Source organism: Poecilia mexicana, unplaced genomic scaffold (genome assembly GCF_051168715.1).
Source record: "Poecilia mexicana isolate PSO_F unplaced genomic scaffold, ASM5116871v1 scaffold_4, whole genome shotgun sequence".
Lineage (NCBI taxonomy): Eukaryota > Metazoa > Chordata > Actinopteri > Cyprinodontiformes > Poeciliidae > Poecilia > Poecilia mexicana.
In genome coordinates, this window is record NW_028263373.1 from 9,452,026 (window position 1) to 9,466,355 (window position 14,330).

Below are 14,330 nucleotides of genomic sequence, written 5' to 3' on the forward strand. Positions count from 1 at the left end.
GAACAAGTACCTCTTTAATCTCCAAGATAAATGAAATGATATGGTACACAACATAAAACTGTCTTAAATGGAAAAAAAAATACAAGTTCAGGCACTGATAAGGCATCACTCTCCCATCGTGACATCTTAAGTCTTGAGAATGAAAAGGCCACACTATTGATTTGTATATGTCTTTTTCTTCATATTTTTTTTCCTTTTTTTTGTAGAAATGAAACACACAAAATGTTCTACCTCCCACTTGTGATTACATGTTGGTAAAAAAAGAAAGAAATAATTAACATGACATGGGAATAACATCACAATAACACTGTTTTGTTCTCAATAATATCCATTACCTTACACCCAAATCCAGACATCTACCTTTAGACGCAGACTTACTTGGTTTAAGGGCAGACATTTAAAAAAAAAAAAAAGTGAAAAGAAATTACAATGTGCTAACAAAACCCAGAAACAACTTTGAAAATGAAGGCAAATCCACATTTAGCATGGTAGCTACATTCAAAAACCAGTTGCATAATTACTGTTGGAGACAAGAAAAAAAGAAAAGAAATCCCTTCTGATGTTTTGTCACATGACTGTGGCACAAACTCTGTCCAGATATGCCCAAATGGAAAAGAAGGCATTCAACTTAGTAGTTATTGATGTGCCTTTGAACTAAAACTGGGACAATAAAAGGATTTACAAACACGCTCATTGATCATCTTGTCGATCCTTTTCCTGGCATCCCAGTTTAATTTCAAATTAAAATTTGAACATCATTTAAATGTTAAATATCCCCTTATACAGCTCATCTACAATACACTCTAAACTTCAAACTAATATTGCCATTTATGTAAAAAATCTACAATGTATAGACTAACAAAAAATATATATTTTTATATATATTTACTTTTGAAAAATGAAACAGAATAATGTATGAAGTGAATTTACAGGTCACACTTCTCTCAGTAAGAAAGGGGAGAACACGCCGACGGTCGGGAGGAAGGTGAAGGGTTCGTAATTCAGCGGGAATGCTCGTTTAGGAATTACACAAAAGGCTCGTCTGCTTCGACTGAGAGAAGAAAAAAAATCCCTCCTGGATTTGTTTGCCTTTTAAAGTACATGAATAAAAGGGGGGCGGGGGGGTTTGGGAAAGACTCGAGTCCGCTGGCACCGTCAGTAAACCATGTCGAGGACGGAGCAGCACAAAAAGTGGTGCTGGTCGCTCACAGATGATTTTGATGGCTTTAATACAAGACTTTCAGGGACTGAAATGTGACGCAGGTCGAGCCTAAATCTGTACAACTGTGCTTCGTCTCGTCCGTGTATGCTTTACAACACAAAGCAGGACAAAAACCTGAATGCGTGACGAAGGGCTTGCTGGAGAAACGCGAGAACGCCTGGTCAACAAAAGCGGAAGAACTGTTTTTTTTTGTTGTTGTTTTGTTGACCGACTCTTTCACTTGGACAAATCATAACTTTCTAGGAAGAAGTCTTTGATTCCAAGCCTCCAGATGCCTCGTGGCGGCGGGGTGGAGGGAGGGTCTGAGACCACGTCTGGTTGGCGTTCCCATCTTTCAGGTAAGCTGCACTTGAAATGTCAAAAACATCGGGGGCCGACTCTCCGCCACTTTCCACGCGCTCGAAGAAAAGTCACTGAATTTTGACAGTTCAACTCCAGCTGTGAGTTACATAACATATGTAAGACTGTACCATCACGCTGGGAATGACATACATTTAAAAAAATAACTGCTCATACAGATAAGCAATCCCTCACAAATGTTCCTCACATGTAAAGCAATTTGCCTTAATGTCAAATAGAAAACATGTAACAATTAGGCACAAATCCTTGATTTAATTTGTGTTTGTATAGGTCTCCTTTTTATTCCTCCACCAGAGCACCTCTTGGCAGTGTGTGTAGTCCCAAAGTGTTGAAAGGACAAAAAGTACTCTGGTGTTCAATTATCGTGTTGGAAACCAAAAAAGGAAAATAAAAATATTACATGTATAAAACAAACCAAAACTTAAAAAAAAAAAAAAAAAAAAAAAAAAAAAGTTCTTCACATTTGAGCTTGTAGTCATGGCTGGGAGTGCGAAAAACAGATTGTGTCAGTTTTGGCAGTATGCATGTGAGTGTGTCAATGTGCATCTTGAAACTCGAACGGACAATACACGGACATGTCCACATATATACACGCACACACACACACTGAGAATAATGGGTGGAAGAAATCTGTTAAGGCCACATCCTTTGAGAGCCAGGAAAACACCAGATCTGCAAAGCAATAAAAAATCCAAACACATTATAAAAAGCTGGAAAGACGGATAAAAAAAAAAAACCTCAGCAAAAACAAGTTTATTTTTTTAGCACAATTCATATAAGCATTTTGGATAAGCTGCAGCTGCCTAAGTGATGTTTTACAAAGACCTGTTTATGCTCTATTATAATAATCTAACCTGCAACAACATATATATATCATTTATATCAGAGGTAGAAGTAACGCTGTATGTGAGACAGACGTCACTATATAATAGAGATTTTCAAAGATAATTTGGAGCTGACATTTAAAATGGTCATTCGTTTTAATTTTCAGAATAACTAGCATTTAGCAAGATTTACCATAAATATCCATCTTAGTGTGTGTTCCCTACAGAATGTAGACACTTATCTTAATGGTGAAATTTCTAGGAGACTGCAAACATTCCCAGACTGAGTATGTTACATCACATGGAGAAAAAAGTTTCATCCAACAGAACAGAACAGAGCGACTCTGTATTACAGTCACACTTCCTGCTTCAGGTAAATTTCTTCCTTCACTAAAGGGACAGACTGAAGATCAGTGGAAGATGGATCCTTCTTCCAAAGTGTAGCTCTCTATTGCAGCAGCCTTTTCCTTTTTAAAATGCTTTTTACACCCTTAGCTTAAGTTTTAAAAACTCGTTTGATACAGAAATTAGAAAATGAGGTGTTCTTCCAGCAGTAACAACTTCCACACTGAAGAGGATTGTGGTTAAGCATGTCACATTTACTGTTTGGCAAAGAGAAAAATAAAGCAATTGTAGTCAAAAGCAAAATTTGCTGCAAATCTGTACCATCTGCAGCTCATATTTTCTGCTTGACAGTAATTTTCTTTTGCAGTTCTATTTAAGAATGGTGTTTATAAGAATTGTTCAAAGGCAGTTATTTAAAAAACAAAGCATATTATTGGAACATTTGTTAGCAAGGATAACAGAATAATTTCATGGATTTGTGTAGATGAAGTGTCTTCCTGCACTCTGGTCCTTATGAAAATTCAAAGCATACAACAGAGGATCAAACATTTACGATAACCAGCTTTTTTTTTTTTTTTTTTGGAAAACCCACCTGGAGTTACATGTGGCCAACTGGATTGTGTCCATCTCCTCCCATGCTTGGGTGGCCTCCTGGGAGCTGCATGGGTGCCTCCCCCACCACCCCGGAAACCTTCTCCTCCTCGCGCCTTTTTAAACAAGCCGCCTTGGGATTAAGGTTGCGCTCTGACAAAGGGAAAGCAGAAACGCACCTCGCAATGAAGAACTAAACCGGTCTCCGGCGGCTCATGAACATGTCGCTTCTAAGAACTCACCTCTGACTTGTTGTTCTAAATTGAGGATGACATTGACCGCTTGATGGAGGATGAGGAGTTTGGTCTGAGGTTTGTCGTGGCTGAGGTGCAGCTGGCACATCCTCCCAAGCTCCTTGAAAGCCTCGTTGATGTCCCGCACTCTGAGACGCTCCCGAGCGTTGTTGGCCACTCGCCGTTCCCTCTCCCGCTCCATCTTCACCTCAGGGGGAACATCCTCGTCATCCTCGTTGTCCTGACTACTAAGAAATACAAACGGAGAGGTGATGCTTGTTGATGTGCCACACAAGAGTGTCACACAAACGGAAATATTCTGCTAAAATCTTATTTTTACCTTCTGCTGTTATACTAGAAGACAATTTGATTGTAACTGGCAAGAAATTAACAGTGTTTAGCTAGTTACAGACATGATTAGAAACAATGGATTTGCTAAACATAAAATAACTTTATCCTTTGCTAACCTTTGGAAAATGCCTGACATTGCACTCAGGCATGCCTGTGAAAGTAATTATATAAATATAAATGGAAAATATTATGCGTTTTAGATTGAGTGAGCCAGTATTCAGCTAGCAAGTTCCCTCCCAATATAATATTTTGTCAAACAATTAAGCTGTGGCAAGAAGCTCTTGGTCATGCAAGTTAAACTTGAAGGTGAAGAGGATGGGAGAAACATAAGTTCCCTTCATTGTGTGTTTGAGTCTATTAACATGTAGAAAAGAAATACTCTAAAACTATCCAAGAAGAATTTTTAAGCCATTTTACAGTAGAGCAGGTACTGGTCCTTACCCTGCTTGAACATCAAAGGTAATCAAAACACCATTGGAAACATGCAGAACGGGCAATTTTAATAAGCAATTTTAAGAGTTTGACTGCTATTCCAATGATAATTGAGAAGTCCATAAACAGTTTCCTATCAGGCACATTCATAGATTTTCTTAGATGGAAATCTCTGAGTCATTTGGTTGCATCACAAAAAAATATATAATTAAAAACATCGTAAATAAAGGAGCCATCCAAAAAGCATCATTTCCAGGTTAGGATGACCACTTTGATAAATTCTCTGTGGTTCATATTTTGTGATATTTGTGCACTGGCTAAAGTCACAAAAAAAAAAACATGTTAATATGTTTTTGTGATGTATAATTTTTTTTCTTTTACCAATTATATCATTTCTGTGAAAGAAAAAATGTGGAAAGTGCTTTTATAATTTTAAACACCAAGTGAAATAACATTTCTTGGAGAGTTGATTTCTAAGAACCCAAGACACTAAAAGTTGATCCTCTGTTGGAGAAACTTACTCATCTTTCTGGTCTGATAGGCCAGAGAGCATCTGGAGGGTCAACGCCTCCTTTCTGAAAACGTGACATGAAGGGAGGGGAGGTGGACAATGTTAAAACACCTAGCAGAGCCTGAACAATCAGCGGGAAACACAGGAAGGGTTAATTAACCCTTACATAACGTCAATCTGGAGAGTTGCAACAGAAACGTAAAAGTATCACATCACTTTCTCTGTGCCATCATTCTTAGTTGATGGGAAACTTTCTTCTATTGTTCCATAATACACGTGCATTGCAAGAGAACAATACACATCGCTAAATAAATGTTCTGAAGAAGCCAAATTGAAGGTTACCTTGTTCGATTACGTGCGGCCTTGGAGTCCTTCTTTTCCTCCTCCGACTTGTCTGCAATAGATGAGTTTTCATCATCCTCTTTGTCTTCTCTTTTGATGTCTGAGCTGCTGGAAGAGTGAGCTGACCGGGCCAAACCTCCAGGGAGACCTGAAGACAAGCATGCAAATACTTACTAGCCATAGTCGAGAAACTTGGTTCCAAAATAAAGAGGACATGTAACGACAGTTTTATGTAAAAAAAAAAAAAAAAAAAAAAATTAACAGTGTATCTCACTAGTGAAGCCTTCTGGTTGGCCAACGGATGGCGTGGGTCCAGTGGCGTGATGGCCATGCAGGAGAGTGCTGCTGGGAGGAAGTCCTGTGGGCTCCTCATGCTTCCCTCCCTGCTGATCAAAGTGGAGCATATTAATGTCAATCTATCAAAAGTTAGCTAGACTGCTTTGGTAATTTTTTATGGGGGAGTAAACCATACATTTAAATTTAATTGACCAAGTTATATTGTAAGAAAATTATTTTGCTTCTTACAATATAATCTTTGGCCAGCAGATGGCAACAAAGACGACGTACTGAACTTTTTTTTTTTTTTTTGCCCTCTTCAAATACTATTCAAAACAATGATGCACATTTTTTAACACAAGAGTGCAGAGCTAATTAAATTGATTACATAATTTATTGCTTAGTATAAAGTATTTTTTTATGATTTATTTGTAAATTGTTGCAATGAGACTGTTTAAAAACTGAACCATTAGTAAATCTTAAAAGGAACATTATCGTCTCAGAAGCATCTAAACCACTGAACTTGTACTCATCCTCTGTGAGTACACACATTTCTAGCAGAGATATTTTGGTCCATGCAATCCTTTTAACAGCTGAAAACATAAAAGACAGAACAAATAGAGGAAAAATGACTCACCAAAGCAGGATGTCTGTTGCTGAGAGCAAGGCTGGCATTGGGGAAAGCTGGGGAGAGGCCTCCAAGGCCCCCGTTGTGCACTGAGGACAGCAGGCTGTGCATGTCAGAGTGAGCGCCTTCTAACGCTGGGCTCTGGCCCACAGCATGACTACGCAGCACGTGGATGGCCTCTTCCAAGCGGTCCTCCATTTTATTCTGCTGCACAAGTTCATGAAATGTGACCATTAGCATAACAGAGCACATTCAGTTTTCTCATATCACTACAAAATTACATTTGTCATTTTAAAAAAACAAAACATACAAAATAAAAAGAAGTTCAGATTTTGATTAAAAAGAGATTACCATAGTTTATCACAGATAACTCCCACATCATCTTCATTCAGTATAAATACAAATTATTTTTTATGCACAAACTAAATAAAGTTAACTAAATAGCATTTGTTCACTTCAATTGTTCAGTTTCTTAGCACTGTTGTTGTTTTCCAGACAAACAAAATTGAACCATTTCTTCAGCAGGAGGTTGCTTCAGCATGTTACATTTCAAATCTTCACAATTTTCCGCTCATTTTCTTTTCCAATAAGCTTTTATTTAAAAAATCAACCAAGTTGAAAAACTTTTTTTTTTTTTTTTTTTTTTTACTGAAGTAAGATTTCATTCAAGTGTCACAAATCAGGAAACAAAACAAGGCTGAAGCTGCCTTCCAGTTCGGATACCTAGACATGTCGCATCAGGACTGGCTTTATCTTAGACTAAATATATTGAAAGCAAAGTGTTTAGTATATAATGTAAACTGTTTAACACTGAGACCAGACCTATTATAAGAAGCCCGAGTCCAGTTTTAAACCAAGAGATACAGTGCATTTATCTGTGGCTTCCTGATAACCCAAAAGCATTAAGTCTTGCATATAATGCATGTAGGACATAATCTACCTAAAACCCTCAAACAGAGCCTGATACCATGACCTTGTGACCCTTTAACGCTTTAAAATAACTTTTGGTGAAGTAGCGAAAGATGTCAACTTACCAGTGTGTGTGGTTGCCCTTCATAGTTGGGTGTGGTTGGTCTTTGCCACTGAGACTGAGCTCCTGCAGAGATAATGTTCCGTCATGTTACGAGTCAGTTCTTTAATATAAACACCAGATGGAGCTGCAGACACATTTTTTTTTTCTGGTCATATCTACTGTAAACGATGGTTGCGGTTTACCTGGGATGGCCTGGGGAGATCCAGGAGTGGAAGGAGCCGAAGAGAAATTATTACTGTTGTGGTCCGACGGGTAAATCTGAAAGGTATAGTCGATATAAATCATAATTTGAAATATCTAAATATCTAGTCAGTGTGAACTTATTAAAAACAGAACAAAAATAAAGAAGAAACTCACAGAAGCAAGAGCTTTTCCAATCTCATCTCCTGAACTGCTTGCTGTTGTGCCTCGGGTGGCTGCAGAGAAAATAAATAGATGAATAAATAAGAACAAACTAATAGCTGTAGACTTTCAACAGATCAGCTGAAGATGCTGTCCAGAAACTTGGGTGCTTACCCATGATGCCCTCTCCATTGATGGTGGATGTGTGGTTGTAGGTGGTGGGGGCAGAGTGGAAGCCGTTGACTTCGCTGCCAGGCAGAGAATAGTTCTGTTGGATCAGAGACAGAGTGAAGCTTCACAAAAAGTACAATAAAATACAAAATAAATAACCGAGTAATACAACGCATTATAAAGGCTGCTTTTAAAGAAAACAAAAAGAAAATATTGCAAATGTAAATACTGGAGTGACGATAGGTGAAATTTGAAAGCTTGAGGAACAATGAAGCACAAACCCACCATTCTGTCCTGTGGGTTGATAGCTGGGAAAGAGCCTGGCTGTCCAATGTGAGGAGAGTTACCCAACATCCCAGAATAGCCAGAAGATGACCAGGGGTCTTCTGAGGGATGGGAAATAATATTTGAAAATGTATATTAAAATCCAACAGAAGTCAACGTTACACAAGACGACGGTTCTCGAAACGTTACCTTGCATGTAGAAAGTGCCGGGATAGACAGCGCCGGGTTTGGCACCAGGATACCCTCCGTTGTCCCTGGCAAACTCATCTCCGGATGTAGAAGCATAGACCTAAACGAACAAGCATGCAAGTTTTTTAAAAAAAAAAAAAAACAGCTTAAAAAAAAAAAAAACTATAGTGTCAACACATTAAAAAGGGAGAAACTGGTAAATCCTGGTTTTTATTTTTGTGTGTGGCACCCTAGGTTTGGTCTCTGTTTAAGAATTAAAACTTACCAATGAATTCAAATGTTACAATATTAAAACTACAAATATTTCCAGTTCCTTGGGTTGAGAGTGCTTTTGAAGCGTGCCAGAGTTTCATCTATAAAGCACAGTAACTCAGCGCCATCCCTTCTACATCTGATGCTGCACACTGCTAGCCAGCTGGCAGCCAGACAGAAGCTACACATTTTCCTTACAAAATAAACGACAAATTTAGCTGTTGGGAAACATTTGCAGCTGCACCAAACAAGCTGGTAAACGCGGGAAACTAAAACATCTGTAAAAGGCAGCTTTTACAGGCCTGATTGTTTTTGCTTTTATTGTTGTTGAAAGAACCAAGATGGCAAGAGAGGTCAAACTCAACCGACTGCTATTACGACTCACGTAGGGGTGAGCCGGTTTCCAGGCTCAAGGGTGTCGTGTTGCGATTAGAGGGGGTCGGTGCGACCAGCCGGCAGGTAGAATTACAGCAAAAACACACCAAAACCCAGGTGGATTGCTGCTTCATGCACATTATTCAGCAGGTCGCTCTGACGTCGTCGAGACGGACCAGGAGTTCGCTGAACTCAGAACTGAACTGTTGAGGCGTCAAACACCAAGGATGGGTTTTATCTATGATAATAATAATTAAGATTCAAACAGTATCAAAAGTTTAGTTCTCCATCATTACAATTATGTATATTATTTCTGTATGTTCAAATAACAAAATTTATTTACAATAAAACAATGAAGATAACGAAGTAAAATCAGACAAAAGTGGGACTTAATGAAAGAGTTTATAAAAAATAAGAAGGTGTAATAGAAATAGATTTATTTTTCTTAAGTATGTATTATGTAGGAATTTGTCTTGCTTAAATTTTTTAAATCGTATTATCCACATCATCTACCCAATGTCATTAGAATGGGTGAAGTTAAATTCATTTGGACGTCAGCATTGTATCTCCAGAGCTTTAATCTGGTCAAACAATAAGTGGGAAAATCTAGGACAATCTGTCTAAACTTGGACAGCACTCAGCAGCTTTATTTCTTTATTTTTCTTGGCTCATCAGATCTCATGCATAGCACTTGTGCTGCTTTCTGATCCTTAAGTCTACTTTAGCCGCTGAAAACTTTTATAACCCGTTTTATTAGGGGGTAAGCAGACACCGCACGGATCCACCAGCTTTATTTTGAAATCGAAGCGCAGACCGAGCCGGCCAATGACTGGACCCCAACCTGTTGCCACACACAGGCTGCAAGGATGGGACTTGAAGATCACACCGATTTGGATGAAAATAGCATGCCGAAATAGACATTTTTTAAAAAATTCATAAACATTATGTTTCAACTAAAATCATGCTGTAGACTATCAATTTCTCCTTGGATGATGTCCTCTGGTTCTAAAACCATGTCTTCATTTTTGAAACCTCATAGGTGCAGAATATGGCCAACCTCATCTGTGATGAGCAGGATTGAGCAACACTGTTAAGCAACCAACTGCAATACAGCTACCTAAGCTAATCACCCAACAAACATTACATTGTTAGACCTTCAGAGTTGATCTATAAAGAGCACAATGGAAAAAAGTTACAATATTGAGTTTATGTTTCTGATTAAATGTTAAAAATAACCAATAAAGGTTGTATAAAACATTATTATAGGTAAAGTCAGTGTTACATGATTTAATATATTTTCTTGGTGACATTTTAGTGGAAATATCATATACTCAACAGTTTTAAAAAAAACCTGGAATGCAGGGGAAAAAAACCAAACAATTTCCTGCTGACTAAATGATTTCAGTTAGTCATGGACCACAGCCATTGGATCACAGTGGCCTCAAACGGCCACAAGATGGCATGAGGGAGTCTGCTGGAGGTGGTGGAGGAAGGAGGCCAGCTCCTCGCCTGTAGAGGAGACCACAGTGGCCATGGCATGCTGGGTACAGCGACGGCTTGAATCCCAGTGCACAGTGAGCATTTCCTCTAGCTCCTAGGACCCCAGTGACATCGCACTGCCAGGCCTGCAGCCCCTCCCTGTAACACGCTCGGTATCAGCTCGCGCGCATACCATGCATTTAGTGAGCCAACACACCCATTCATGCACAAACTGAAAAAGCAATGCACTGAAAAACAAAGCCGAAATCCTGTGCATGAAATCGCGTGAACATCCTTTCTAAATGTTGGCGAAACTAAACTGGCAATAAAGACCGAGGATGGACACAGGAAGTCCCTGGTTTCCATTCACCCTCATGTGCCACTCACTCACTCACTCCTCTTCCTCTGTACTACATGGCAGATACAGGAAAAGGGAAGAGAATGAAGGCTATGCTGCAAAGAATGCTAATCCAGAAAAGGGATTTTTTCTGTAATTTGATTTAACAAGGAGAAGTGGAAAGGGAATGGAGAGATGCACTTCTAATTACAGAGCCATCTGCCTGTTCCTGGACCGCATCCAACTCCACAGGCAGCTGGGCTGAGGAGAGGGAACGAGTGGAGGGAGAGAGAAAGACAGAGAGCGAGAGAGAGAGCGAGCGAGCGAGAGAGAGAGAGAGAGAGAGATGGGGGCTGGGATCCAGTCAGCGAGAGAGACGGAAAGAGAGGGAGAGAGACGGGGAGAAACTGTGGTGGGTAGGGGGTGGTAAAGGGGCAAGGATGAGGATTGAGAGGGGAGAAAAAAAAATTAAGGTCCTGATGATATATGAAATGGGTGGAGAGATAAGAGGTGTTCAGGGGGACAGGGGACAGTAATCTAAATGACTTAAACAAAGCTTGATACGGCCAAGGGAGTGTGAAGGAAACGGGGGATTTAAAATGATCACGGTTAATTCGGGGGGAAACATGATGGAGATGGCTTCATTTAACAATAAGCTTTGAGTTGTTCTTTCACCGGGAACAATGTCCTGCGAATCCTGCTGCTCTAGACGGGAGCACAGAGCCGCACAATGACAGGCACTGCCGGGTAATTGTATTCTCAGGGAAGAAAGAGATTTATAGGGTAAAATCCTTAACTAATACGGGTTTAATGTGATTCAGGTTATGACCGTGTAAAGGCCTCTGCGCACACACACGGAAAAAAAAAAAAAGGTTTAGTGCTAAAGGTGGGGAATCGATGAAGATTAACATCAAACTAACCCACAAGCGCTTATATTCAACCACAAAGGTTTGTGGGTAGGAAAAGGGACAACTAGGGGCCAGAAGAGAAGCAAATGTTTGTGTGTTTTTGAAACATAAGCGGGGGAAGGGTTTACAGGAACCGAGTGGATGCGTAAAGTTTTTGGATTCAAAGCAATGTTGTTCAAGCTATAAAAGTAGATAAAGAGGAAAATGGATAGTTTGGTAAGGTAAAAAAGAAAGGGAGGAGGGTAGGAGGGTGGAAAGAGACCACAGGATCATCAGTCATTAATCTGGGCTCAGACACGGGGCTAAGAGGCCTCGCAAGCACTGCGCCTCACAACTGGGTCACTCGCAGGGGGGAGGCCCACCCAGGCCATCATGTGGTGCAGCGTAGGCGGAGGTGAGGCAGGGGTGGGGGGTTCACACAAACAGACATCATCATTCGCACCGAAACCCACACAGCCCCATCGTTCATGGTGCTAAAGAGAACGACGGAGGTTCAGAGAAGAAACAGAAAGTGTTGGCTAGACGGGGGTTCGCACCCAAACATCTGATGTAGAAAGCGCCACAGCGTCCCCACGCACAGGTTTCCGAGGCCACTTCAACACAACTCTTACAGGTGCTGTTTAGCTGTGTTGCTAAACAGCAGCTTCACTTGTGTAAAACAACAAAACTTTTAAATACGGTGGCTTGAAGACATCATCAGGTTCCACACACTGAGCATAAACTAAATATACTACAAATAATTAATGCAAACCAGTTGGAAAAGTTGGTGCCTTCCAAAAGCATTTGTAGCACTTTTCCACAATTTTGCTATGCTGCAAACACAAACTTTAGAGTGTTGCATAGAAATTAAAGATAATTAAAAAGAAACGCATCATTGTAAATCACAAAGGGGGCGGGGAGGCTTTAAACATTGCTAAATAAAAATCCCAAAATCTACATGTACTAAACACATGTATTCATTTCCAAGTTAAAGTGTCTGAAGATCAATTTGCTCACCTTTCCACATGTTCTCAACTTAGTTTAGATCTTTACTTGGAGTAGGCCATTTTAACATGAAACTGTTCACCCCATTGAGGCTCTAAGTGGATGTTTAGACTTGTCCTCCTAGCAGATGAGTCTCTGCCCCGGGCTTCAGTCTTTTGTCACCTGTGACAGGCTTTCTTCAGGCATGGTTCTGTATTTAGCTCTGTTCAAGATGGATCCCCCAGCATGATGCTGCTCCAGGAACAATGTGTTCAGGATTTAGTCCAGTTCCAGTATTTTATTTTATTTATTTTTTTGCAGGTGCGGTAAATTCACTCGTCTTTCTAGGTTCCAATCAGGCAATATTCTGGAATACTGCATTATAACCTTACCCCTCATAAAGCATCTCAACATTTTCATCACTCACCTGCCTGCTGTTTCTTAAGCCTTAATGATGCCATTTGTTCAGAAATGTTCTCACAGACCTCAGTGATTAAATTACACATAGGCAGACACTATTTAATAATTGGGTCACTTCTCAGTACAGCTGGTAGCAACTGATAGTACCAGGGTGTAACAGGATGAAGTGAGCTCAATTCAGACACATGCAAATAATGCAACAATTTTTTTAACTTAAAAACACTTAATTTAGAGCTTTGTATCAAAATTATTCAAATTAAACATTATCAGGAAAATAAACTGGAAGAAATTACAATTTTGGATTTAATCGTGCAGCTCACTGCTACCTGAGAACTTCTTGGTGAAAGTACAGCAGTTCATAGTAATGACACAGTATTCAGACTGGACTTAATAAAAAGATCCAACTAACAACCTGCTGGTCCAGGGGTGGGTTGGCCGTTCTAATCCTGCATGTCGTAGGTCAACACACACACCTGATTACAACCAATCAATTCTTTCCTCCTCCAGCGTTCTGCGTGACCCTACTAATGACCCACTCATGCAAATCAGGTGTGTTCAAGCAGCAAAACATCCAAACCATGCAGGGCACTGGCCCACAAGGACTTTAAGTCATTGTGTGTTAGGGTTAACACTCAAGTGTCCTGCAAACTTAAAAAAGAAATCCACTAACTATTGCTTAAGACATTTCAGAATCAATTTGAGCAGGAAAAAAAAATGGGCGAAGCTTGTGTTTTTGCTTACTTCACTTTGATTTGTAGATTTTCCAACTAAAAACACTTCTTTTTATTTTGTTATAAACTGTTTAAGTAGACAGGCTGGGTATGAGTACACACGTCAAACCTAAAATGTGACTCTGATTCATGAATGGGCATGAACCTGATTCAGTTCAATAAAATGAGTAACGGTGACTTGTATTTGCAGCTATGTGCGGCTGCCGTCATCCTCCCATCGACTGCTATTACCTCTGGGCACGCTGACAAAAAATGACACAAGTTACAGTCAGGCATGCCATCACCAGAAACTTTATCCTGCTTGGACGAGAGCTGAGGTTTTGAGAGATTTAAGATGTTAAATGCTAATCATGAGCTTATCTAAGTTACCACATTATGAACTGTAGGAGTAAATGAAGCATTTTTTGGAGAATGACTTTAAAAACCAAACACAATGTTTACATTTACACAATAAAGAACAACTTTGATAGCTGAAAACCTTCATTCCACCAGGGCTCCTACGTGAATATACCTGATTTTTCCAGCCTCAGCTTTGTGTTTTGTTCTTTTAGGAAAACAAAAAGAAAAGAAATGGGAGAAAATGTGAATATTTTTCCAATCATTGTTTTCTTTATAAATATCTGTCTGGGTCTATAAAACAGTGAAAATCAAATGTTATACTTTTCCAGACTGCATAGGAACCATGTTCTACACGTTTATCCAGTTCAGATCAGGCTGTTGAAAGAAATCA

At 39.6% G+C, this 14,330-nt stretch overlaps 1 protein-coding gene across 8 annotated transcripts in view; it reads right to left on the reverse strand.

Moving 5' to 3' along the window:
- Positions 1 to 2,004: 2,004 nt before the first annotated feature.
- Positions 2,005 to 14,330, reverse strand: part of tcf3b (transcription factor 3b) — a 32,634-nt gene continuing 20,308 nt past the window's right edge. For 2 of the 8 annotated variants that reach the window (XM_088004907.1, XM_014983683.2), the window contains 13 exons: positions 8,136 to 8,235; positions 7,947 to 8,047; positions 7,665 to 7,758; positions 7,506 to 7,564; positions 7,331 to 7,406; positions 7,150 to 7,211; positions 6,125 to 6,322; positions 5,486 to 5,597; positions 5,212 to 5,359; positions 4,880 to 4,933; positions 3,585 to 3,823; positions 3,344 to 3,495; positions 2,005 to 2,254 (listed from right to left, as the gene is read on the reverse strand). In XM_088004907.1, coding sequence (XP_087861033.1) covers positions 3,350 to 3,495; positions 3,585 to 3,823; positions 4,880 to 4,933; positions 5,212 to 5,359; positions 5,486 to 5,597; positions 6,125 to 6,322; positions 7,150 to 7,211; positions 7,331 to 7,406; positions 7,506 to 7,564; positions 7,665 to 7,758; positions 7,947 to 8,047; positions 8,136 to 8,235 — 1,389 coding nt within the window. In that variant the 3' untranslated portion in view covers positions 2,005 to 2,254; positions 3,344 to 3,349. Of the gene's footprint in view, positions 2,255 to 2,540; positions 3,496 to 3,584; positions 3,824 to 4,879; positions 4,934 to 5,211; positions 5,360 to 5,485; positions 5,598 to 6,124; positions 6,323 to 7,149; positions 7,212 to 7,330; positions 7,407 to 7,505; positions 7,565 to 7,664; positions 7,759 to 7,946; positions 8,048 to 8,135; positions 8,236 to 14,330 lie in introns of those variants that run through there. The other 6 variants (XM_088004904.1, XM_088004905.1, XM_014983690.2 and 3 more) reach the window with 6 other exon arrangements.